The sequence below is a fragment of a genome, unplaced genomic scaffold, assembly GCF_019419815.1.
Source record: "Pyrus x bretschneideri cultivar Hongxiangsu unplaced genomic scaffold, Pyrus_bretschneideri_v1 Contig23, whole genome shotgun sequence".
NCBI lineage: Eukaryota > Viridiplantae > Streptophyta > Magnoliopsida > Rosales > Rosaceae > Pyrus > Pyrus x bretschneideri.
The window spans coordinates 1,782,103-1,809,869 of record NW_025999535.1 but is presented as its reverse complement, the minus strand read 5'-3'; the positions used below and the strand labels follow the sequence as shown (position 1 = coordinate 1,809,869).

The 27,767-nt window shown below is 37.5% G+C and overlaps 2 protein-coding genes across 5 annotated transcripts; both read right to left on the bottom strand.

Moving 5' to 3' along the window:
* Positions 1-473: 473 nt before the first annotated feature.
* Positions 474-3,726, bottom strand: LOC125477966 (protein trichome birefringence-like 11). 2 transcript variants are annotated; one of them, XM_048585506.1, is made up of 4 exons: positions 3,293-3,726; positions 1,984-2,349; positions 1,604-1,762; positions 474-1,361 (listed from the first exon to the last, which is right to left on the bottom strand). In XM_048585506.1, the coding sequence occupies exons 1-4, from the start codon at positions 3,706-3,708 to the stop codon at positions 1,022-1,024; spliced, it is 1,281 nt and encodes a 426-aa protein (XP_048441463.1). In that variant the 5' UTR covers positions 3,709-3,726; the 3' UTR covers positions 474-1,021. The 2 variants fall into 2 exon arrangements, with proteins under 2 accessions (XP_048441463.1, XP_048441464.1); XM_048585507.1 differs by having other exon boundaries at positions 1,245-1,377.
* A 14,760-nt stretch (positions 3,727-18,486) lies between these two features.
* Positions 18,487-21,957, bottom strand: LOC103947574 (probable F-box protein At2g36090). Of its 3 annotated transcripts, none has more exons than XM_048585848.1 (3): positions 21,631-21,957; positions 19,837-19,979; positions 18,487-19,708 (listed from the first exon to the last, which is right to left on the bottom strand). In XM_048585848.1, the coding sequence occupies exon 3, from the start codon at positions 19,693-19,695 to the stop codon at positions 18,574-18,576; it is 1,122 nt and encodes a 373-aa protein (XP_048441805.1). In that variant the 5' UTR covers positions 19,696-19,708; positions 19,837-19,979; positions 21,631-21,957; the 3' UTR covers positions 18,487-18,573. The 3 variants fall into 3 exon arrangements, with proteins under 3 accessions (XP_048441805.1, XP_048441806.1, XP_048441804.1); XM_048585849.1 differs by having other exon boundaries at positions 19,837-19,971; XM_048585847.1 differs by lacking the exon at positions 19,837-19,979.
* Between the last annotated feature and the right edge of the window lie 5,810 nt (positions 21,958-27,767).

Here is a 27,767-nt window from a genome sequence, read left to right as displayed (position 1 = left end):
GTCGATACAGCCGGGTTTTCGAAGCTGCCATTTTTAAGGTTTAGAGACTGAAAGAGGCAGAAGTAGAAGAATGGCGCGCTTGGGCGCAAACTGATTTGATTTGCAAACACGTGCGAGTATTTTTATTTTGGAAACCACACGTGAGAAGCCGCTTGAGATTTGAACTCGCAGGGAATATTTTTGCTCATAAGCGTTTTCTGAAAAAGGGAGACGTTAAAACTTTTTATCAAAATTTCACCCTAGTCGCTTCTTCAGAAAACGTTGTTTTGTACTCCAAACGCATTTTACGTGTTTCTATCAAACCTAGTTAGAAGCGCTTCTTTGAAAACAAAAAATCCATGTAGAAGAAACCATTTATTAATAGTTGAAAATCAAATAAAAGAGACTCCACCATTATTTATATACAAGTTATAGTCCGTTCAATGTTCCGATTCTAACCGGTCTATTTATGCATATTTTTCCCAAAAAGCATATGAACACGACTCAAATTAACGCTAGAGTCGAAGTAAAATCTCTTTCATTGACTTTAGATGCAACGAAACCCCTGTAATATCCAGGGCAATAAAAACTTGTGTAATTACATTCTGTGAATATAAGTAAAACCATGTGTACATGTATAACCAGTATCAAGCTTGCCTCATCATCTCTTTCTACTTGCATCCTTGAAGTTTAGCATGCTCCCTAAACCAACTTCCGTACTTCGGGTCCAGAGATGACGAATCTACTGCAAAAAATTATCCAACAAAAGCCTCCAAAATGACTTGAATTCTCACCAACCAATGAATCCCAGCTTTACATGTTAGCATAGCAAACCTCCAGTAATCTCTCGTTCTAATTTTCCGCTCGTTAAGCAAAACCCATCTAATGCTCGAGAAAAATGAAGATGCTAACAGTACCACCCAACTCTTACCTTTACATGCCAGACATCTTCCGGTGATTGTGGCCAACAAAATGTTCCGGTTTTTTCCAGGAAGTTTTTAATAACTATTCACAACGTAAACTACAAAGATTTTGTTGAGTTTCATGCGCGAATGGATTCCCGTTTAAGGAAGAGTGCATACAGAAGCTCGTTCCATGAATCAGGCACACCTGGGAGGCACCAGTGGCTGCAGTCTTGAAGGTGGACGGAGGCTGGTCCAGTCTCAGGCCCTTGATAGTATAGAGAGGCATGACCATCTTTTCTCCACAGAGACATGTTCGTCACATTGAGCAAATCCAGTTTCCTAACATGTGACTCATTTGAACGCTCTGATATGAGATCAAAGATAGTCTTGTAAACACTTTCGGATGAATTGGATAACAAACTTAATCCAGGTAGGTTGTCCAACTGACAACCACCACCCGTATTCCAATCACCGCCACTGTTACATCCATAACCTATTGATTAGTGTTAAGTTATACATATGCGGTAAAAACCAAAAGCAACATTTTCCCTGAACACATGAAGTGAAAATGTGCAGACGTATACGGTATTGGTATATGTTCTGATGCCAAAGCCTATACAAGCAAATGAAAAAGCACAAAGAACCTCTAAAGTGCAAAGCCAAACTGAAGGCCAAAATTGATATATCAATGAGACTGCCAACAAAATGATGGAGCAAACCTGAAATGCACGGGAGCATAAGTTCGAAAGAGAACATAAGACTTGCTCATGTTCACTTCATTGCCAATCCAATCCATCACAGTATCTAACGATCTACGAAATGCTGTTTCGACAGTCATATTCATCTTCACCTCCTCTCCTTCTTGGAAGTAGCAACCACTGACAAGTCATGAAATTCCAAAAATCAGACATGATCCGATAAATCATAGGCACACACTTTTCTCCATGACAATTATGAATCCTTATTCAACCAAATAATTAAAAGTTTAAATCACAAATTCGTTGTAAACTTTCCACCTCTTAGAGTTTCAAAGTTTGTGTAACAAGAAATGTTATGAAAACTAACAAAAAAGTTGCAAGAGAAAGTTATCAGGATTTACTCTCGTATGGTCTTCTCATAACTCCACCAATGCCCCGCATTGAGAATCAGCACATCTGCATCTCTCCACTGCCTGGAAGTCCTTTCCAGTTGATCCACCCTTAAGGTTATCTTCACGTTTTCTGGAGCGCCAGCAGGAGGGTGGCCCTGAAAGACTAGAAATGGTGCTCTGTAGTATTCCACAGTGCAGTTGAAGTCCTCAAACTTGAATATCAAGAACCCATTCACCTCATAGATTGAAGTCTTGTTAGGAACCGCAGAGGAGAGCATACAGAGAAGAGACTCCCATTGGTTCCTTCCAATTGAATCACCAACAAATACAACACGCCGGTTCCGAAGCTTCTCCAACATCTTCCCTGCATCGAATCTGTTCTTAAGACAAGAGATAAACCGAATATAAGATCTTGTCCAATCTAACTACTAAAGATCACTCAAATGTACTCAGCTAGAGAGTATTCGGTGTACCATCATCGTTATCATCTTAAGTACTAAAGATCACTCAACTGTACCACTACCAATTATCGTTGTAATTATGATGAAAATTCACGATTTATAGACGAAATTGTCTAATATAGTCTAACGTTATCTTTTCAGACTCACTCAACTTGTAATCAGACGAAAACAAAACCTCCAGATTGAAAAAGCATATGATGAAACCAAAGGACAAAACAACCAAAACAAAAGGGCAAACAGAGAACTTTCTCGCTACTCGAGCAGTTTGAACTAAAAATATACAAACACTGAAAGAATTGACAAAGCCAAAAGGCAATGAAGGGTCACGGGTGAGCAGCTAATCCACAAAAAAGTTACACCCACCAACCTCCACAAAAACTTAAAATCATTCACATAGAAAATAACAAGGACATCATTAAGAATGGAACCAACCGAAGTTCGAATCATCTCCCGTAGTTTGGATTAGATTAATTACAATATCGCTCGGTTAACAAAACATTAACAAAAAAAGGAACCAACCCAAAATTCCAAATTAACAATACAAAAAGCAAACAAAAGAAGGAAAATTATATCTGTTCATTACAACAACAAATGAATAAATTAAATTCCAGTTACTGGTAAAACTTTATCTGTTCACCTAATTAATAAACTAAATTTCAATTAGGCTGCTAATAAATTCAGGAAGCTTACTTCCCCACTAGCACTGAACCAGTATCTAAACAACACCAAACCAATACAAACATGATAATCATTTTTCTTTCTTTATTTTTTAACAAGGCGATATTCTAAACTACTCAAATTTTCGTAAAATGGATACGAAGTAAGAAATAAACAGAATGGTCGAGTAGTACTAGTACCTGGGCAAGGTGCAACCTTTGGGCTGCCAACGCCACTTGGTGTAGAAATTATCAGGCCGGCCATTCTCAGAACATCTAAACCCTTCATCTAAAAGGCTACAATTCTGAGACTCGTACAACGGATAGCTCTCATCCCAAACCCAATTCCCATCAAACACGTCACAGCCGTTACCGCCTTCCTCAAGAAATCCCAGCAGTCCATTCCCCTTTGACGGCAACCCCAGAATCCGACTGTAAACTGTACGGTGATCCAAGTAGGAGAAGCAGCTAACGAAGAGAAAAACGACCAAGAAGAACCCAAGAATCCCCAGAGAAGGTTCAAGAGGGTTGGAGCGTTTGAGTTTCTTGAAGAACTCCAAGTGGGTCATTGTGCTTTCCTCTGTTTGGTGTGGAGACGCGGGATTGTTATTCGCCATTTGTGTGAAGAATGAAGCATTGAGAGTTCGTGGGAGTTGTGGGGGTTGGAGAAATGGTCCAAAAACAAAAGGGATTTTAAAAAGATGGGCGCTTTAGACTTCTAGAGAGAGAAAGGAAGACGTGGGGTCTGAGAGAGAAATTAAGCATTGGGTTTTCTTCCAAATATCACATCAGGGTTGTTTGTTTGTGTTTGCTGCATAAAAATGGGAGGATCAAAGCGTTTCGGCGGTGGTTTTTTACCAGTTGGTTCAGAGAGAGAGAGAGAGCGAGAGAGAGAGAGATGGCTTGACAAGTAAGAAGCAGAAATGCTCGACTCAAGAATTTGAAAACATTCATGCTTTTCTTTAATTGATTGGTTTCAGAGTTCAGAGTCTTGGTAATGGTGGGTAAATTAAATTTTTTTTCGATTCTGTAGCTTAAAATAATTAAATTTAGGACCACACGTTATTTGTACTCGCAATAATCCTCACAATTTCAATTTGGTTTCATTTACTCACCATCCTCAAATGTTTTTATTTTATTTATTTTAAATTTTGAGATTGTATGTAGTATATAAATTTCGAAATTTAAATTTATCTAATAATGATAAATGATGAGCATCATATCACTTAAAAGTGGTGAGCAAAAATAATTCATTTTGTCACTGTATTTCAGATGCATAAAATTTAGAGAGTTTTAACGAAAAGCAGACGGTATTGTTCACTTTAACGAAAAATCACATTTTTACTGTCACATCCCGGCCCGGGGCGGATCACTTCCCAGGCCCGGTCCACCACCGTAGCACGATATTGTCCGCTTTGGGCTTACCATTCCCTCACGGTTTTGTTTTTGGGAACTCACGAGCAACTTCCCAGTAGGTCACCCATCCTGGGATTGCTCTAGCCTCCTTCTCGCTTAACTTCGGAGTTCCTATGGAATCCGAAGCCAGTGAGCTCCCAAAAGGCCTCGTGCTAGGTAGAAATGGGAATATACATATAAGGATCACTCCCCTGGGCGATGTGGGATGTCACATTTACACTAAAAAGTCAAACATGATACTATTCACTTTACCCTTTATTTTGTCCTTATCATTAAAACTCAAATTTTCAAGCCATTTTCATTAGTTTTCCTTAAAATTTAGGCTTAAATGTTAAAATGGTCCATGTATTTTAGTTATTGGGTCAATTTAGTCTCTGTGTTTTCAATTTGGCCAATTTGATCTTTGTATTCATCTCTTAAGGACATTTCCATCTGTAAAAAAAAAAAAATTATAAATTATTATTTATAAAATTATAATATATTTGATTTAAAATGAAATAAACTTAAAACTTAAAAGAAAAGTTATTCTCCTTCCAACTCTCCAACTTCCTCCCTAACGTTACCCCCTTTCTTTTCTATGTCACAACCTTAATCATTTTTCAGAATGGAAGTTTTATTTCTTATATGTGTTATTCTCATTGATTTGCATTTTTCAGTAAAGAGAAATGGTAATTATTTCTCATATGATTTTTCTTATGAAGTTTTTAAAAGAGATTGAATGAAATGTTCTTAATTGGTTAACATAGATAAACACGAGGACTAAATTAATCAAATTGAAAACACGGGAACTAGATTGGCCATATAACTATAACACAGGGACCATTTTGATATTTAAGCCTAAAATTTAATCGTTGTAATTTGCAATCTACTAAAATCAAGTTGGGGCTCTTCTTCAACTAATTGCGTTTTGGGTTTAAACTATTTTTGTAATGCCCCGGTCCCGAAATATTTATTTTCGAGAAATAATTCCAACGATAGGTCCAATTCAATTCTCTTGTTTGATTTATTATCAGTACACTTTATTCTTTAATTAAAAAAAAATTCCTAACTACTCACATAAGTATCCACCAAACTTACTTAGCAAAACGTACGTTTATATTTTTACTTTAACACCAATACCTTCATATTCACTCTATTTCCCAACAAGAGATCAAACTCAATTGTCCAATTACCATAATTACATAATTTCCTGCTTAAATTTATTAAACGTTCACACAATTTATAACTAGAATTTATATACACAAAACATAAGATTTCCTTTTATAATAAAATTCCAAACTCCTTACTTAGTTCAATTCCTCAATCAAAACTTTGTCTCGTTTATTTAATCTCACTTATTGTATGGCTGCATCTAACATCTCATTAGACTGCCTACGTACCCTAAACAGGGATCCAGCCATTCGTAGTTCACATTTCCAAAATTCAAACCAAATCCGAATATATTCATTTAATCCACATATACCGCAATTGTATTAATATTCAAACCTCAGCAGTTAAGTCTCAAAATCATAACTAGAATAACGAAATTCGCATAAAAACACAATGTCGGCTCCTTGGCCACCCGCCGCCGCATCCGCCGTCGTGGGTGGCGGTCGACTGCCCCGGCTTACCGGAAAATTCAACTATTTCTAAAAATTCTCAAAAATTACAAAAATGAATATCTCAAATAGTAGAGCAAACTTTATACATGAGGCCAAGTTCAATTTAGTCTGTAAAGGCTCCAATTTGCCTTGAACCCGCTGGAAACCCTATAAATGGGTGGCCTTAAAACGTCACCTCCGGTGCTCCGCCGCCCCTACCATTGTTTGGGATTTGTTCCAGACCTCAAGGGGACTCTAATGGTGGTGGAGATGGATGTAGTTTGCTTCAGATTTAGTTGATTCGAACACACACCCGCCGCACCCCACCGTGCGGTTTCTCCCAATTTAAAGTCCAAATCCCTATATTTTTGGGATGTAATAGGAAGAGGGAAGGTCATGGAGGGGTTTCCAAGTGGTTGTTTGATGTAATTCACCGGAAAAATGGGTGAAAACCCACCGGAAACATGTATGGGTGCCGACCGGGTCGGGTCACCAAAACCCGGGTCCCGATCCTCCGTTTCTCGTTTTTATCCTTTCTATTCTTTTCTTTCTCCTCCCGATTCTCTCTCCCCATTGGTCACCCTCTCCCCAATTCCTTCCTCCTTTTTCTCCTTTCTATTCTTTTCTTTCTCCTCCCGATTCTCTCTCCCCATTGGTCACCCTCTCCCCAATTCCTTCCTCCTTTTCCTCCTTTCTATTCTTTTATTTTAATCACAACCATCCATCATTTATTTTTCTCTTCAATCACAGCCACACACGTAGCGCAACTCATGGCTCCAGAAAAGTGTACTGATAATCAATCAAACAAGAGAATTGAATTGGGCCTATCATTGGAATTATTTCCCGAAAATAAATATTTCGGGACCGGGGCATTACAATTTTCCTTCTTTTAGACCATCTTCATGAAGGAAAAATTTTGTCCTAGCTTAGAACATGTAAGAACATTTGAATACATATGCAAACTAATAACTCTTTAAAGTAGGCATGCATTCAAAAACAATTCATAAAACCCATGACTTTCAAAGCCTAGTATATGGTGAACCATAAGACTCTTTAACAAAATTAAAGAGAATAAGAATTTAGAGATTCTTTACCCTTGAAGCTCATCCTTGATTGCACAAGGGATTCACCCAAGTGGAGGGCCTTCAAGTCACCTCCTTGCTCCTTGAATCTTCCTTGTGATTTCCTCCCTTTTAGTGCTCCTTTTCTTCTTTGAGGATTTGAGGATTTGTTCTCCAAAACACCAAAAGTTTGGTGTCTCTAAGTCTCCACACCAAAAATATTGTGTGAAGATGAAATGGATGACTTAGGGAAGAAAGATTGCTAGATGTTCCTCCCCTAAGGTGAAATGAGAGAATAGGTTTCACCCAAATTCAATTAGAAAACCCTTAGGGTGAAATGGCTATAAAAATGTCTTTATACCACCTCACAATGGAGTGGCAAACTTGCAATTAAGCCAAGTTCACTACCCTTGAAGCTTATGGCCGGCCATATGTTGTATTTGGGCTTAATTGCCCATTTTGTTTTAGTTGTCATACAACTTAAACATAATGGGCCTTGTGGACCAAAACGTTTTTGTGCCCCGAAGCCCAAAACTAACTTAAACGCCCAATACGAACGTTTCGTATAATTAATTAACTATTTAATTAATCTTGACCATTCTTCAATTAAACCATTTAATTGCTTATCCATTTCATATAATTTCTTCACTTATATCTTTACTCGGTGTACGATCCATTAGGTTCCAATTAGCGAGGTAGTGGGCGATGTTACTCTTAACGATCGATTGTGAATTGAAACCACATTTCAATTCTCCCTTAAATTAGTGTTTGCTAATCTTTAGGGCTTCCACAAACCATGGGTGACGCCTAGCAGCATGTCATGGTTACCCAAGCTAAGTAGAAGTGGTTGGATAACCTATCCAGTTACAACTACAATGCAATACGGTCATTCTCTAATACAATACTCTTAATCACATTGTTTAAGTGATAGTTTGTTTCATGTCTACTATCCAATGTGATACTTCTCTATATGATTCAATTGAATAAGATTTGGAACATCTTCCTTAGTCATATTCATATGCTTTGGCCAAAGACTCTCGAATCATATATTAGAGTATTCTCCTTCCATCATGGAAGGTTAGAGATCCCTTGTTGTACATTCATATGCCTACATGACTAGATAGCTTGACCCCAACAATGCCGTGGACACTCCAATGGAATGTCGTTGACATAATCAAAGATCAAGGACCTAACCATTAGACATCAATGATGCCTCAGGTCAAAGGACTACTTTGCATATTGCAACTATTGAGTTCTCACATGACATGTATGTTCGAACTCTTGTTTGATCGTGGTTCAGTGTACTCGATTACTCTTTCGAGCACCTATGTGTTTGCCTTAGTGTCCAACACCAAATGACTTAAGACTAGTTCATACTCACGCTTGAGTCGACATAACACATACTAACCTTAGCGGATTGTCAATGCCCAATTGGCAATCCTATGGCTAGGAACGTTTTAGGAATGAACATAAGAGAAAGGTCTCGTTAATTTAACTAACTTAAATCACTTGTCTCTTAGATCAAATACATTCCTTGGATTCCCTTATTGCTTAAACACAAGATACTATAAATAGTGATTAACAATAAGCTTTGCCCTTCTATTAAACATATAAAAGTTTAACACAATAAGTATTCCAAAAAATTATTACATCAAATGAGTGGCTTTGTGGGCATACTTCCAACAATCTCCCACTTGCACTCAAAGCCATCCTCCCATGTATCTAATACCCATCTTTTCCATATGGCGGTCAAGTTGGATTTGAGACATTGGCTTCGTTAGTGGATCTGCTACGTTATCGGCTGAAGCAACTTTGAGGATGTTGACTTTCCCCTCGGCAGCATATCTTCTAATGATATTAAAGCGCCTATCAAAATGCTTGTTCTTTTGATGTGCCCTGGGTTCCTTGGCTTGAGCTATCGCCCCATTATTATCACAGTACAAAGTTACTGGTGACGTAATGGTTCGAACCACTCCAAGTTCAGTGATGAACTTCTGCATCCAGAACGCTTCTTTGCCGGCTTCAGCTGCAGCAACATATTCAGCCTCTGTCGTGGAATCAGCAATTACACTTTGTTTCTTGCTTTTCCAGCTGACAGCCCCACCATTCAGAGTGAATACATATCCGGAGTTGGAACTTCTATCATCGACGTCAGATTGGAAATCTGCGTCTGTATAGCCTTCCACTCGCAACTCTGATGCTCCTCCATAAACGAGGAACATGTCCTTAGTTCTTCTTAAGTACTTAAGGACCGTCTTGACAGCTGCCCAGCGTTCTGATCCTGGGTTAGATTGATATCGACTAGTAATGCTCACAGCATATGCGATATCAGGCCTTGTGCATATCATGGCATACATGAGACTTCCTATGGCGGAAGCATAAGGAATAGTATTCATTTGCCGTATCTCTTCAGGAGTCTTAGGTCCCATGGACTTAGAAAGGTGAATTCCATGTCTTACAGGAAGAAAACCTTTCTTAGATTGTTCCATCTGGAACCTACTTAGCACCTTATCAATATACATAGATTGGGATAATCCAATTAATTTTCTGGATCTATCACGATAGAGCTTTATCCCAAGTACATAAGATGCATCTCTTAAATCTTTCATGTGGAAGGTTTTGGACAACCACACTTTTACAGAAGAAAGTACTGCAGTGTCATTCCCGAATAGTAATATGTCATCTACATATAACACTAGGAATACAACTGCTTCCCCAACGACTTTTTGATAAACACAATTGTCGTCTTCGTTTTGAGTAAAACCAAACGATTTGATTTCAGTATCAAAACGAATGTTCCAGCTCCTCGAGGCTTGCTTAAGTCCATAAATGGACCTCTGAAGCTTGCATACCTTAGTCTTTTCAGACTTGGACACGAAACCTTCGGGTTGAGCCATATAAAGCTCTTCCTCTAGGTAGCCATTCAGAAAGGCTGTCTTCACGTCCATTTGCCAGATTTCATAATCATGGTACGCAGCTATAGCAAGCAAAATCCGAATGGACTTAATCATGGCTACATGAGAGAAAGTTTCTTCATAGTCAATCCCTTCTCGTTGCCTGTAACCCTTGACTACTAGTCTAGCCTTATAAGTCTCCACGTTCCCATCAACGCCTATCTTCCTCTTGAATACCCATTTATTTCCAACAGGTACTATACCTTCTGGAGGGTCTACAAGAGTCCAGACTTGATTTTGATACATGGAATCCATCTCGGATTTCATGGCCTCATGCCATCTCTTTGAATCAATGTCGGACATTGCTTCATTGTAGTCTCTAGGGTCCTCCTTTGTGTCATTGTCACCTAGAAGGTGCAATTCCGCAAAGTCATTGTCTAAGCCATACCTACTAGGTTGCTTACTAACCCGTTCAGATCTACGTGGAGCTAGGGGTTCAGGAACAGGGTTGTCAACTTGTCGAGTGCTTGTTTGTGGTTCATCATTAATCTCATTAATTTCCTTCAATTCTATCTTGCTAGTTCCTTTAAGAACTAATTCATCCTCCATGAATATAGCAGTTCTGGCGACAAAGACTTTCTGGTCGTCAGGGTGATAGAATTCGTATCCATAGGTTTGTTTAGGATACCCCACAAAATAGCATTTAACGGATCTCGCTTCAAGCTTTCCAGCATCTTGTTTCTTAACGTATGCTGGACAACCCCAAATCTTAAGATGTTTAAGACTTGGCTTCTTTCCATACCATATCTCATATGGTGTTTGTGGAACAGATTTAGAAGGCACTGCATTTAGCAAATAAGCTGCTGTGTGTAGTGCATATCCCCATAATGATATTGGTAGATCAGCGGAACTCATCATAGAACGAACCATGTTCATCAAGGTTCGGTTTCTCCTCTCAGAAACTCTGTTATGTTGAGGAGTTCCTGGTGGAGTCCACTGTGATACAATTCCACACTCTTTGAGATAATCTAGGAACTCGTCACTCAGATATTCACCCCCTCGATCCGATCTTAGGGTCTTTATCTATTTCCCAGTTTGCTTCTCAACTTCATTCTTGAATTCTTTGAACCTTTCAAAGGACTCTGACTTGTACTTCATAAGATACAAATAGCCAAACCGAGAGTGATCGTCGGTGAATGTGATATAGTAGGAGAAGCCTCCTCTCGACGTAGTAGACATAGGTCCACATACGTCAGTGTGGATTAACCCTAGAATTTCAGTGGCACGCTCTCCTTTCCCAGTGAATGGAGATTTGGTCATCTTCCCCAGTAGACAAGGTTCACAAGTTCCCATGAGGTCATTACCTAATGGGCTAAGATATCCATCTTTCGACATCTTGCGAATCTTATCCTGGTTTACATGTCCAAGTTTAAGATGCCAAAGTCTAACTTGGTTAACTTCTTCTCTAGCCCTTTTGGATTTTGAGGTATTCCCGCTTTCAATACAGTGCATCCCACTATTCGTCTCTAGGTGAAAAAGTCCCTCTATCATATTACCATGAGAGATAATACGACCGTTCAAGTATAAAGTGCAACTCATTTTGTCAAACAATACTGAGTGCCCATCTCGTAAAAGCTTAGAGATAGAAATCAAATTCTTTATACATGAAGGAAAATATAAACAATTTTTAAGTTCCAGGACTTCCCCAGAGGGTAGGTTAAGCATGTAGGTGCCTATTGCTTTTGCAGAGATTTTGGCGCCGTTCCCAACTCGCACAACCATCTCCCCATTGCGCAGTGTCTTGCTCCCTACTAGTCCCTGCATCGTATTACAGATATGTTGACTAGCGCCTGAATCAAATATCCAGGAATTGGAGCTCACTGTAAAAGCACTTTCTATGACCGAAATAGTCTCTTCAAAAGTTCGTGTCATAAGGCTCACAATGCGCACCCTGTATTTCTTCTTCCAACGTTCATCCCTTCCACAATGAAAGCATGTTCCTTTGGATTTCTTTGCCTTCTTCTTAAGAAACCTTTTCCTTGTTTTTGCATTCTCACTCCCACTGTCCCTTTTGAAACCTTTTTCAAATTTACAGCACATGTCAATCATCTCGTTAAAAGTATGATCGAATCTATTCACTTTATAGTTTACAATAAACTTAGTGAAATCATCCGAGAGATATGCAAGGAAAAAGTCTTGGGCCATTTTGTCAAGTATAATGGTGGGTAGTATTTTAGGCATGTCGTTAACTACATAACATAACAGAAATCGTATTAGATTGTTGATTAACTACTTGATTGGGTCTTGAATCAAATAGTACCACCCACTATTTTTGGCAAACTCCACATCCCTCAATGGAATTCGAGAGTTATATTGAACTCTTAGCGGGGTATGGGAGACTCACCATTACCAAGCCCACCTCAGAATTATATCATGTTGGTTAGCAAAAATAATGATGAGAGAATAACACTTTAGTCATTTACAACGTTTGTAATTACCCATCTAGTTTGGCCTCTAGAGAATGAATGCCTCAGAATTATATCATGTTGGCACCATTGCACTTAGTTAAGTTATTCCCACCATGCTTAGTTTATGTAGAGGTTCAAGCACAACCTCAGAATTATATCATGTTAGTCATACTCGTTGTCTACACTCACCTCATCATATGTTTATGGACTCCTCCTGAATGTAAGCCCATACTTTGTACCTCCCCATTATAGGGTGAAGCCGGTGCATGAGTCACAAACGATTGGAGCCCACCACGGTGGAAGGCCTACGAAGAAATGTTCAAAACATCTCTCGTTTATCAACTTAATATTCGTTTGAGGGAGTAGTTTTGGGCTACATCAAAACATTTTAATCATATTAAAAGAACATGGCCCTATCATAACTATTGGTCCAAGTTAATATGATTTAGTAGCATATAATACTCCCACTGTTTCGTTGAAACAAGCGAGACTATATGGAACTACTAACGAACGCATTGCATCCTCATATGGACTATATAGTCATATTAGGTTTTAGGATGATTATGAACCGTTTGATTTGATCCAACACGAGCCTTGTGTTGGACCTTGGGTTTAAGGTAGATAGTTGTTGATTTTAGTTACGCGTTTAATCCAATTAAACCGTTATTTCCTATTGGGCGTTGGACCCAACTATTCCAATTTGCATACATATAATCAAAGAGGAATACATGAAATAATAAGAAGGGCTTATGCCCTTTTACAACACAAATAATGGGCTTATGCCCTTTACAACAACTTGAACTAATCAAATTACATTCATATCTACATTACTTAAAACCCAAGCATTCATAATGTAAATCGGCCAATCACATAGCTCAATTATCGAGGCCTTTGGTTCATAATCACCCTTTTCTTAATTAACTAAATTAACTAAGAAAGCAACTTTAAACAATTGGTTTTTGAATCCATAGAATTGATTTAAATGGAACTAAACATAATGAAAATCCAATTCTCATTAAAGAGACAAAACAATTTTTGTTCTCATTTTATTTGGGCCATTTTGCAAAAACACAAACTTTTGGGCCAAAATACAAATACACAAAAGTATCAAAACTTTATTTAATTGCACAAAAGCACCCCACTAGAGGGGTGGCCGGCCATGGATAGAAATATTGAGTTTTTTGATACAATAAAATTTTGTAAGTGGATTTTGGTGGGTGAGATTAAAGATGGTGGGGATGGTTTGAAAAGAAAATATATCTTTGATATAATTAAAACCTTTTAATCATTTCTTACCAACAATCATCATCCATTAACCAATATTCAAAAATATATCTTTGACATAATCATCACCCATCAACTAATAATCAAAACTTTATGTAAAACATAAAACTTTTGAATCAAAACTTCAAAACTTTTTGTTCTTGATAAGAACTTCAAGAAATATGAAGAACATACATGAAAACTCATAATAGCTCCATGGATGTTTTCTTTCATCAAAAACTCAAATTTTCACAACTCAAAAGAGGGTTAATATCCTAGGGTACTTAGGGGTTCCAAAAAGCACTTTAAAACCATTTTAACAAGCCTAACATGAACCCAAAAAATCACCCTTTGGATTTGGCCGAAAATCCCAAAACACTTGGCACCAACTTTTAGTTCCATTATTCATGCTTTAATGAAATACATCTACAACATTTGAGATGCTAAATTTTCAAGTAAAATTTATATTCAAAGCAAGAACAAAGCTTGTAACATTTACAACACTTAAATCACAAAATATGAAAAATCACAAAACCCAAAAGGATCCACCATAAACTAGGCCTAGGCTCTGATACCACTTGAAGGAAAAATTTTGTCCTAGCTTAGAACATGTAAGAACATTTGAATACATATGCAAACTAATAACTCTTTAAAGTAGGCATGCATTCAAAAACAATTCATAAAACCTATGACTTTCAAAGCCTAGTATATGGTGAACCATAAGACTCTTTAACAAAATTAAAGAGAATAAGAATTTAGAGATTCTTTACCCTTGAAGCTCATCCTTGATTGCACAAGGGATTCACCCAAGTGGAGGGCCTTCAAGTCACCTCCTTGCTCCTTGAATCTTCCTTGTGATTTCCTCCCTTTTAGTGCTCCTTTTCTTCTTTGAGGATTTGAGGATTTGTTCTCCAAAACACCAAAAGTTTGGTGTCTCTAAGTCTCCACACCAAAAATATTGTGTGAAGATGAAATGGATGACTTAGGGAAGAAAGATTGCTAGATGTTCCTCCCCTAAGGTGAAATGAGAGAATAGGTTTCACCCAAATTCAATTAGAAAACCCTTAGGGTGAAATGGCTATAAAAATGTCTTTATACCACCTCACAATGGAGTGGCAAACTTGCAATTAAGCCAAGTTCACTACCCTTGAAGCTTATGGCCGGCCATATGTTGTATTTGGGCTTAATTGCCCATTTTGTTTTAGTTGTCATACAACTTAAACATAATGGGCCTTGTGGACCAAAACGTTTTTGTGCCCCGAAGCCCAAAACTAACTTAAACGCCCAATACGAACGTTTCGTATAATTAATTAACTATTTAATTAATCTTGACCATTCTTCAATTAAACCATTTAATTGCTTATCCATTTCATATAATTTCTTCACTTATATCTTTACTCGGTGTACGATCCATTAGGTTCCAATTAGCGAGGTAGTGGGCGATGTTACTCTTAACGATCGATTGTGAATTGAAACCACATTTCAATTCTCCCTTAAATTAGTGTTTGCTAATCTTTAGGGCTTCCACAAACCATGGGTGACGCCTAGCAGCATGTCATGGTTGCCCAAGCTAAGTAGAAGTGGTTGGAGAACCTATCCAGTTACAACTACAATGTAATACGGTCCTTCTCTAATACAATACTCTTAATCACATTGTTTAAGTGATAGTTTGTTTCATGTCTACTATCCAATGTGATACTTCTCTATATGATTCAATTGAATAAGATTTGGAACATCTTCCTTAGTCATATTCATATGCTTTGGCCAAAGACTCTCGAATCATATCTTAGAGTATTCTCCTTTCATCATGGAAGGTTAGAGATCCCTTGTTGTACATTCATATGCCTACATGACTAGATAGCTTGACCCCAACAATGCCGTGGACACTCCAATGGAATGCCGTTGACATAATCAAAGATCAAGGACCTAACCATTAGACATCAATGATGCCTCAGGTCAAAGGACTACTTTGCATATTGCAACTATTGAGTTCTCACATGACATGTATGTTCGAACTCTTGTTTGATCGTGGTTCAGTGTACTCGATTACTCTTTCGAGCACCTATGTGTTTGCCTTAGTGTCCAACACCAAATGACTTGAGACTAGTTCATACTCACGCTTGAGTCAACATAACACATACTAACCTTAGCGGATTGTCAATGCCCAATTGGCAATCCTATGGCTAGGAACGTTTTAGGAATGAACATAAGAGAAAGGTCTCGTTAATTTAACTAACTTAAATCACTTGTCTCTTAGATCAAATACATTCCTTGGATTCCCTTATTGCTTAAACACAAGATACTATAAATAGTGATTAACAATAAGCTTTGCCCTTCTATTAAACATATAAAAGTTTAACACAATAAGTATTCCAAAAAACTATTACATCAAATGAGTGGCTTTGTGGGCATACTTCCAACACTTCAACCCTTGGTTTTAACCCATAAAATTTATGTTTTAACCCAGAAATAGTTTTACTGCTCTAATTCTTATGGGTTAAATTTTTATTCATATATTATTAAATAATGAATTTAGGATTTTTTTTTCCCTTAAAGTAACTTAAAAAAAATAGAGTTGACTATCCTAATTTAATTTTATGAACATTTTAACCTAAACATATTTAGATTCCGATAAATATTAAAAAAAATCGCTCAATCAACACCAAGAAACTCGTGGAACACTATGAAAAAAATATGAAACACATGAAATAATTTTTTTTAATTAATTTAGTTGTTGGATTCAAATTTGGACCGTTAGATCTTTTATTTTTTTATTTTTTTTTTACAGTTGGATTTGTTTATATTGGATTTTAACCGTTGAATTCAATAAATTTATAAATATAAAACTAAAAGAAATACGCATATATGATGAGCCATACCACTAACTCAGAGGGAATTCTGCTCTAAGTTTGCCCCAAAAATGAGTTTTGGGTTAAAACTCATAATTAGCCCAAGGGTTAGAGCAAGTTGAAGTAAGTTTAAAACTTAAAATTTGAGCTTAGAGCAAGTTGAAGTAAGTTTAAAACTTAAAATTTGAGTTTTATTCCAAGGGTTGGAGTAAATCTTAGTGTATTGTGATTATGTGGCACAGACTTAGGGTAAAAGGGGTAGAGAAGATTGAGGAAGACTTGGAAAAAGATTCTAAGAAAAAAAACATGAAAAACTTAGAGCTAAATGACTTGGCGCAAAACCGAGCGCATTAGCGTTATAGGAACCATACAAACACGACATCGCTTAGTGAGATAAGACTTTATTGTTATTATTGTAGTATAGATTAGCATAGAATATTGTTTGTAAAATTAATACTTTCCTCTGTATAAACCAATTAATAAGAGTCATTATGTTTCTAAATCAAAGTTCAATTAATAAGAGTCGTGTGTCTAAATCCATCACATTGTCAATTCTTTATAATTAAGGAAATAATAAAAATAAGTTAGGTGCGGTGGCCACGATTAAACACGAATGGCGACTTTTCGTTCTTGTGATTTTCTTTCTGTCAAGGCACCCTTCTATTTTATCAATAATAGTCAATGGACCTGTCTTTTTTCTTAAATTGACAAATAAGGGCAATGATGAAAAAGGACGCTCACAAATTAAAATGACAATTTGAAAAGGAAATAATATGACATTTTGATTGAAATAAAAATTAAAAATAAATAGTAGATAAGAACAAAGCTGAAAACAAAAGATAGAGATGTGGCATTGAATGATCTGAGTGAGATTGACAAAATAGTTGATTTGATCTAATTCCTCCACATTTCTGAAATTTGGGATCAACTCAAATAAATTAAGGTATTGTTTGGTATTTAACTTGATTACAATTTATAATTTCAAAAACGATGAATGTAGCTAAAATATTCCTTACTCATTAGTTCAAAATAAAAAATAAAAAAAAAAAAAAAAGAAAAAGCCCTAAATCATCCGGCCTTTTTTTTTATTTTTTTTGGCTTAACCACCTAAAGAATGTAGGTTTGCATAATTAATTTATGGCACCTTACATTCCCTTTTTAAAAGTAAAAACAAGAATTTGATTACAATTACACAAATTCACAAATTTGCCACTTAGTTCGATATTTAATGTTATTATTTCATGTGAAATAATAAACACATTTTTTCTTTCTTACATGGTCTTTTCTTTAAGCGTCTCCAGAAAGGTCTTTAGTCTCATGTTTTGAAGGTGTACCAGCATAAAGATTTGTAAGAAAACGAACGTCGTTGACAACTCGGCAACCATCTTCTCTCTCTTCGCCTCCCACTCCTTCTCCCATCATTGGGTATTGGACACCAAGAGGCAGGTACTTAACCTCGAGAGTGAAGGCGATTTGCCTTAATCTTATTCATTTTATTTTTAATTATTCAATTAGATAACTATAATTAAAGATTAGTGTGTACCGAAGATTAAGGGGGTAAAATAAGTGTAGTTTTTTTCAATGTGACCGGTAAACAGAATGGTACACCACATGTCACTAAACAAATAGTGGGTATGTATCCTAAAAAGTTAATAACTTAAAAAATAAAACTTTCCACAATTCCTATTAAAACACGTGATCATGTGTTTCCGTCGCAACTAAAAATTTCCTGAGAAGATGGAGCTTCCAATGCAGCAAGTGTAACTTGCACCTGAATTATCAATTAATTATTATTATTTAAATTGAAAACTAGCCGACTAAACTGAAAAAAAAAAAAAAAAAAAAAAAACAGGGACCCAAAAAATTGAAAATTTGCCCCACAAACGGAAAATTGTTCACGTGAAGAGTACGAACGTGGAATGTTTTGTTAGAGCAGTTTCAGTTAAACATGTCACAAAACATAGTAACAGAAGGACATGAACGCGGCAATGCCGCTCAAGATACAGAGCCTATCTAACCGGCTCTCATTCCTCATCTTCTCCTCTTTCAGCTCGTTCTGTACTTTCGAGTACAAGTGACACGACTCGAGAACTTCGCTGTAGTTTTTGCTCCGCCGGCAGCTCAGCGCTTCCTTGAGAATAAGCAAACTGTTTCTTCCGTTGACGTGGGAGCCTTCCATGTCTTCCAACTGCATGCTTAGTTCCGTTAACTTGAGGGTTGTCTGAACACCTTCGCCTTCGGTGCAAATCACTCTGAACTTCATACTGAGGATGCATTCTACTACTTGACACGGAAGGATGTCTCTGGCGGGAAGAATGGATCCAAAGCGAATCACGAAATCCTTGTCCGTTGGCCAATGTCTTTGACCGCCGAGAGGGCACCAGCTCGCAAGATTAGCAGCTTGCTTTATTTTTCTATTTACAACAATCCAACTAAGCCGGAGTCCATCTCGCAGCCCCCTCCATAACTTCCCATCCTTCCTTTCTGTCTCCATAGATGTGATCGGTGGTAGACCGTCAGCAGCAGAGAGGAAAACTTCACCATCGTTGTCATCATCTCTATCTGCATAAGTAAGAAGATCGATCCGAAAAGGGCAGTTGTAAAACCAACCATTGAAGCCATTTGCATTCGGAATGCCCCAAAGAACTTTTGAGCAGATTATTTTGTCCTTGTACCTAATGTCCACGAGAGAAACAAAATCCGATGGTGAAATACTTTCGAATTCATCCATGTCACCATAGTATTCAGCCTCAGTCCATTCTTCAGGATACTCGAGGTAGTCATTCCATTGATACTCGGAAACTTCCTTGTTTACAATAAGGGGAAAACAATCTGCATAGAACTTTCGGAATCCACCAATGGATAGTATCAAACTCTTGACGTCTTCCCGATTAGTGGAAGGCCACATAGAAGAGCACACATTTTCCCACAATCTTTCTTCCTTTGAGATGGAACAGAATGCTGCACAGGCGCATGCTGCACTAGCCAAAGTTGGTCCATCAAGACGCTTCAATATATCGTAGAAAAGGTCTGTGTTCAAAGATGCCATATTCTCGACCTGTGCAGCTGACATTTGCAATAGATCTCTGATCATCACGGAAACAATGCAAATGTTAAATTCAACAAGAGCTCTCGTGATAACCGCAGAATAAAGTTTATATGACATTAAGAATAATCACAAAATAGTACGACAAGTTATTCAAGAATATCATACCATGGAACTACTTGACAATGTGCTTCACGTAGAGTTTTCACAGACTTTAATTACGGAAAGCAACAAGAGCTAATCAACCACTGACACGGGAACGGACTGATAACAGGGTTTCTATAAGGAACAGTCTGGTTGTAACTGAAGTCCTTCCGAAAAAACAGAGAGAAGTAAAGAATAAGTAGAAAAGAAAACAGAAAATCCACCAACAAATCCAAAAATCTAATCGAATCAGAAGCTTCAAGCTTCAGATTCTTTTAAGCCGAAGCTTTATAACTAGAATTACATTCCTCTCACAAATACGAAATCCCCTATGAAAACCGATCCAGCCATCGCTCTTGACTTTCAAAAGTGAAGTAAAAACCACTGTCAAATTTTACTTTTTCCGTGAAAAAAACACGTACAAAAACAAGAGAGGAGGACCAAAATACTTGCAGGTTGAATGAGTGAGTGTTGTGTGAAAAGGTGAAGCCATAAAGTCGCGGAACATCACAAATTGGGAATTCGGGATTTTAGGGAATGAACAATCAAATGTAACATTCATATTCTGAATAGGATATGATGAGTGTATAACTGAATAAACAACAATTAGTATCACTTCCTCACCACCAACACCTCTAAAGATGCACACTCGCTCTCACAAACATGATCCGTTGCAATAAATTAAAATTTGGAACAAGATGTAACCCAAGAACATTCTGTTCTTTAGCTTTAAAATTCATGACCCAAAATCAATAACAACATGGATAGCCATACATCACATTTGATCATATCTCCGACGCATGAGACATGTACTTCATCTATTTGATACATACGATATTTTACTTTGAACTAATCTATACTGCAGGAAGGGGGATTCGAACTCAGGTGAAGAGGGGGAGCAAATCCGCTCTAGCCAATGTAGTATGCCAACATTTGCGACATATATGATCAAGTACTACAACTAGTAAAGACCAAATCCAATTAAAAGCAGTGTTTAAAATATTTACAAAATTGTCGATATTTCTGTCGAAATACCTGAAAAATCAAGGATTGACATGGAGGGGGTTTTGAAATGCAAACTTCACCCTATATCAGTGAAATATAAGGAAATCAATGAATATTGATGCTACTCACCGATTCACTATAGAAATTTTGTCGGAACCCATTGCAAATTTCGAACTTTTGAATTTTTTTTGAGAAATTTTTCTCTAATTTCGACTAAATTTGGATGTGTTGATATACCTGCCTCATTGCAAATTTCTATAATTTCCATTGAAGGCAACCTATATCGATATGTCCATCGATATTTCCATAAATTTGCATATCGATATTTTAGACACTGAAGTGGAAATTTTGAGGGGCAAGAAAACAGCTCTGGTCCTTCAGACAGAGTACCAAGTTAGGTAAAATAAAACGACATGTTATCGCCAAATCACCATTTTCTGATCCTTCCAATTGTTGCCTCTTCAAAAGAAATAAATAATATTCCAATCTAATACACCCTAAAAAGCAGAAAATTACAAACTTTCAGGTACGAATATCCACCAGCAACAGAAAAATAGACGAACAAAAAATCAGATGGAGATGGGCACCAACTTGCAGAGGAAAAACACATTGAAAATAAAAAAAAACCCACCAAATTACAAATTAACCCAAATAAAAAACACGAACAACAAACAAATTCCCACATAAACAAGACCAAAACCTTAATCAAACAAACCAAGATCAAACCTTAATCACACAAACCAGAAACTAATCATTTGCATAATCAACATTAAGAAACAAAGAAAAAGAGGAACTGGGTTTTGTTTTACTAACCTCATTGATCAGCCATGAACTCACACGAACAACAAACAGGCTCCAAACATGATCAAAGATTCGACCTTTGAGTTTTTGAGGTTTCCGATGACAGAAAAGCAGAAACCTTTGCGGAACCTTTGAGGAACCCAGATGGCAGAATACGACGATATCTTAATAATCAAATCGAACAGGTTTGTTGGTCACTTTCCTTCTACTTCCAATTTCCAATATGTCTTTGGTGGAAGGTTACCGGTGAACTGTGCCTTTTCCTTCTCTTACGTTTGGCACGAAACTACAAGATATAGGATTTTGCCTGGGTCTCTCTCTCTCTCTCTCTCTCTCTCTCTCTACCTTGTCTCTCCTGTGGATGCGATCCAGTCTTATTCATAAACCGCTCAAGTATTATTGCCAACTCATCAAACAAATTAATTGGACCAACCATACCTTCATTTATACCTACTTCTAACCTTCTCGTGTATGGATTGGAGGGATTTTTCAGCATGGCGAAAAGACGGTCTGATGTATAAAATATCTTTTAGTATGATTAGAAGACGGTTTGAAATATTAAGTGTTAAAAAATAAATGATTGGATATTTAAAAAAAAATAATTAATTATATTATGATATTTGATGTATCAAGCTGTGTTTTTAGCACACTGAAAAATTTCTCAGGGGAACGACTTAAACATATGGGCTTAAACTTTATCAATTTGCTGTGTACTGTTAATGTGAACTTAAACCAGTGATTTCTTACTAAATAGGTAGTAACGCCCATTCGAATACATTGTTAGATAAATGAGGTTAATGTGCATTATAAATGGAGTTAATTATCGAAACAACTTTGTCATTAAATAAATAAAAAGAATTTAGAAAAATTAAAATCTGATGGCCATAGCCACCATCAGGGAAATCAGAGGGGAATGTTTGTTTCCACTAGGGCACCTCTCCATTTTTTTGGGTGAATGCATTTGAAGCTCTGTCGACCATTGATGTTCTTCTTTTTGTATTTTTTATTGGAAATTGTTGTTGGCACCCTAAAATTCACATTCTAAATTCCAAATTTTTATATTGAGATAGGAAAATACACTTGTGAGGAGTGTATAATGAGATTTTTAAAGTGTCAATAACACTTCCCTTCTTATTTCTCTATTACGAACTTGGATGAGAGGCCGATGTGAAGTAGGGTTGACGAAAGGATAGTGCGGAGCCATGTTCGGTGCCAACGTTGACACCAAAGCCGGTAAAATATGGTGATTCCTATTCTTCTCAAGGATAAGAGAAGGAAGAGACAGATGGAAAAGAATGGGTGTCGTTGGCGAACTCATTGGAAAATTTGATCGACATTTTTGTGTTTTTTATTTACTTGTGGACAAATTCTCGAATTTGAAGGAAAAAATTATTTCTCTTACATTGATCTATATCAATGTATTCGGACATAGTCATTTGGTTTAGTAACATAAGTCTTTACTTGGTTTGAAGACACTCTGAACGCAAATTGCATGAACGATGTATAGTAACAGGCGATAATGTTTTTCATTTAATGGTTTATACTACATTAACATTGGTAAACATATGAAGGAGAAAGTTCTAAGATATGTATCAAATACCATATGCAGGGGCTGAGCAATCTTACTCACTTCTGTTAATTAGTTTCCAGTTAAAAATATTTTTAAAATATTCGTTATTTAATAAAATGAAATTAGAAAAACTTAAAATTGGATTTAATAATAAAATTAAAATTGGAAAAGAGTAAAATGAAGGATGGAGAGTGAGCCACCAGGGAACCATGCACCACTGCCCCATCCCCAACAACACCAGGGTGAAGGGTTGCTATTGAGGTTTTATTCTCCATAGAAATGGTTTTTACCGCTTTTCAATCCACCTCTTCCTCCATTTATACAATGGCATAATATTGACAAATATATCGACATATGAGACTATTGTTACAATTTTATTGGAGGCCGACTTCAAGCCAACAAGACTTTTTACTTTGCGATGATTAGGAGAAAAACGTCTATCGTTCGCAATTTTACTCTTCATTGACAAGGAGACTATTTCTACGACTCAAACCACGTTGTCGGTCACAAAGACTATTTTCCTTCCTTCAGACCATCTTCAACCCTTGGTTTTAACTCAAAAATTTAGGCTTTAACCTAGAAACAGTTTTTCTACTCTAACTCTTATGGGTTAAATTTTTATTCCTCTTAGACCATCTTCAATGGTTGGGCTAAAAGCCAAATTTTTTAGCTCGAAAAATTTAGCTTTTCTGCTCCAACCGTTCTAACCTAAAATTTTAGCCCGAGATTATTAAAGAATGAACTTAGGCTATTTTTTTTGTTAAATTAATTTTTTTTTTAAAAAAATAAATATGTAGACCATTGTAAATTAATTTTATAAACATTTTAATCTAAAAAAATTTAAATTCTGATAAATATTGGGTGGAGTCCACTCCGATTTTTGGGCTAAATTTTGGGGGGAATTTGGCATTGGTTTAGCATTTAGCATTTAGCCCAAAATTTCTCCTTGGGTTGGAGTGAGTTTGGGGGGAAATTTTGGAGGGTAATTTGGCTTGTAGGCTTGTAGCCCACCATTGGAGTTGGTCTTATGGGTTAAATTTTTATTCCGAGATTATTAAAAATGAATTTAGAATAATTTTTTTCTTTACTTTATAAAAAATAAGTTGACTATCCTAATTTAATTTTATGAACATTTTAACCAAAAAATATTTAGGTTCTGATAAATATTAAAAAATCACTAAACGAACGCCATGACAATTGTGGAACACTATGAAAAAAAATATGAAACACATGAACGAATTGTTTTTTTAATTAATTTAGTCGTTGGATTCAAATTTGGACCGTTAGATCTTCTTCTTTTTTTACCGTTGGATTTGTTCATATTAGATTTTAGCCGTTGAATTCAATGAATTTATAAATATAAAAAACTAAAAGAAATACGCATATATGGCAGGGTAGACCACTATCTCAGATGGAATTATGCTCTAAGTTTGCCCCAAAAATGAGTTTTGGGTTAAAACTCATAATTGGCCCAAGGGAGCAAGTTGAAATAGGTTTAAAACTTAAAATTTGAGTTTTATTACAAGGGTTGGTGTGACATCCCACATCATCCAGGGGAGTGATCCTTATATGTATATTCTCATCTCTACCTAGCACGAGGCCTTTTGGGAGCTCACTGGCTTCGGGTTCCATGAGAACTCCGAAGTTAAGCGAGTAGCGCGCGAGAGCACTCCCAGGATGGGTGACCCATCGTGAAGTTATCACGTTCCTAGAAACAAAACCGTGGGAGCGTGGTCAGGGCTCAAAGCGGACAATATCGTGCTACAGTGGTGGAGCGGGCCCGGGAAGTAGTCCCCCCGGGGCGGGATGTGACAATTTGGTATCAGAGCCTAACCCTGGCCGTGGTGTGCCGATGAGGATGTCGGACCCTTAAGGGGGGTGGATTATGGCATCCCACATCGCCCAGGAGAGTGATCCTTATATTATATTCTCATCCCTACCTAGCACGAGGCCTTTTGGGAGCACACTGGCTTCGGGTTCCATGGGAACTCCGAAGGTAAGCGAGAAGGGGGCTAGAGTAATCTTATGATGGGTGGCCCACTGGGAAGTTGCTCGTGAGTACCCAAAAACAAAACCGTGAGGGAATGGTAAGCCCAAAGCGGACAATATCGTGCTACGGTGATTGATCGGGGCCGGGAAGTGATCCGCCCAGGGCCGAGATGTGACAATTTGGTACCAGAGCCTAACCCTGGCCGTGGTGTGCCGACGAGGATGTCGGGCCCCTAAGGAGGGTGGATTGTGACATCTCACATCGCCCAGGGGAGTGATCCTTGTATGTATATTCTCATCCCTACCTAGCACGAGGCATTTTGGGAACTCACTGGCTTCGGGTTCCATAGGAACTTCGAAGTTAAGCGAGTAGTGCGCGAGAGCACTCCCAGGATGGGTAACCCATTGGGAAGTTCTCGTGTGAGTTCCCAGAAAACAAATTGTCACATCCCGGCCCGGGGAAGGACCACTTCCCCGGCCTGCTCCACCACCGTAACATGATATTGTCCGCTTTAGGCCCCGACCACGCCCTGACGGTTTTATTTATGGGAACTCACACGAGAACTTCCCGATGGGTCACCCATCCTGGGAGTGCTCTCGCGCGCTACTCACTTAACTTAAGAGTTCCTATAGAACCCAAAGCAAGTGAGCTCCCAAAATGCCTCGTGTTAGGTAGAGATGAGAATATACATATAAGGATCACTCCCTTGGGCGATGTGGGATGTCACAATCCACCCCCCTTAGGGGCCCGACGTCCTCGTCGACACACCATGGCCAAGGTTAGGCTCTGATACCAAATTGTCACATCCCGCCCCGGGGGGGGACCACTTCCCGGGCCCGTTCTACCACCGTAGCACGATATTATCCGCTTTGGGCCCCGACCACGCCCTCACGGTTTTGTTTCTGGGAACTCACACGAGAATTTCCCGATAAGTCACCTATCCTAGGAGTGCTCTCGCGCGCTACTCACTTAACTTCGAAGTTCTCATGGAACCCGAAGCCAGTGAGCTCCTAAAAGGCCTCGTGCTAGGTAGAGATGAGAATATACATATAAGGATCACTCCCCTGGACAATGTGGGATGTCACAGTTGGAGTAGGTCTTAGTGTATTACGATTATGTGGCACATACTTAGGGTAAAAGGGGCAGAGAAGACTGAGAAAGACTTGGAAAAAGATTCTAAGAAAAAACATAAAATACTTAGAGCTAAAAGACTTGGCGCAAAACCGATCGTATTGGCGTTATAAGAACCGTACAAATACAACACCACTTAATGAAATATGACTTTGTTGTTATTATTATAGTGTAAATTACCATAGAATATCGTATAAAAGTAATATTTTCCTTTGTATAAGCCAATTAATAAGAGTCATTATGTGTCTAAATCAAAGCAATTAATAAGAGTCGTTGTGTGTCTAATCGCATCACATCGTCAATTCTTTATAATCAAGGAAATAATAATAAAATTTAGGTGCGGTGGCCACGATTAAACCAATTAAAAGCAGTGTTTTCATATATGGGCTTGGATGAGAGGCCGACGTGAAGTAGGGTTGACGGGAGGATAGTGAAGAGCCATGTTAAAGTACGGTGATTCCTATTCTTCTCAAGGATAAGAGGAGGAAGAGAGAGAAGGAAAAGAATGGATGTCGTTGACGAACTCATTGGAAAATTTGACCGACATTTTTGTGTTTCTTATTTACTTGCGGACAAATTCTCGAATTTGGAGGGAAAAATTATTTTTCTTACATGATCTATGTCAATGTATTCGGACATGATCATTTGGTTTAGTAACACAAATCTTTAGTTGGTTTGAAGATACTCTGAACGTAAATTGCATGAACGATATATAGTAACGGGCGATAATGTTTTCCATTTAATGGTTTATACTACATTAATATTGGTAAACATATGAAGGAAAAAGTTCTAAGATCTGTATCAAATCATCGATACTATATGCAGGGGCTGAGCAATCTTACTCACTTCTGTTAGTTTCCAGTTAAAAATATTTAAAAATATTCATTATTATTAAAATGAAATTAGAAAATACTTAAAATTCGATTTAATAATAAAATTAAAATTGGAAAAGAGTAAAATGAAGGATGGAGAGTGAGCCACCAAGGAACCAGGCACCACTGCCCCATCCCCAACGACACCAGGGTGAAAGGTTGCTATCGAAGCTTTATTCTCCATAAAAATGGTTTTTTACCCCTTTTTCAATCCACCTCCTCCTCCATTTATACAATGGCATAATATTGACAAATATATTGATATATGAGACTATTTGCTACGATTTTGTTGTGGGCAGGCTTCAAGTCAATAAGACTTTTTGCTTTTCAATGATTAGGAGGAAAACATCTATTGTTTGCAATCTTATTCTTTAATGACAAAGATATTATATCTACAACTCAAACTCATGAGCTGTCGATCACAAAGAACAACCTTTCTATTGCTACGATTTCTAGTATCTCATGATTAGAGTCATTCAGGTATTGGAGTGTGCTATCCACACATCATTTTTTACTTCTCACACATCCCTTATTAATTTCTATTTGTTGATCTTTTTCAATTCATCCGATCTAACGATCGAAAACC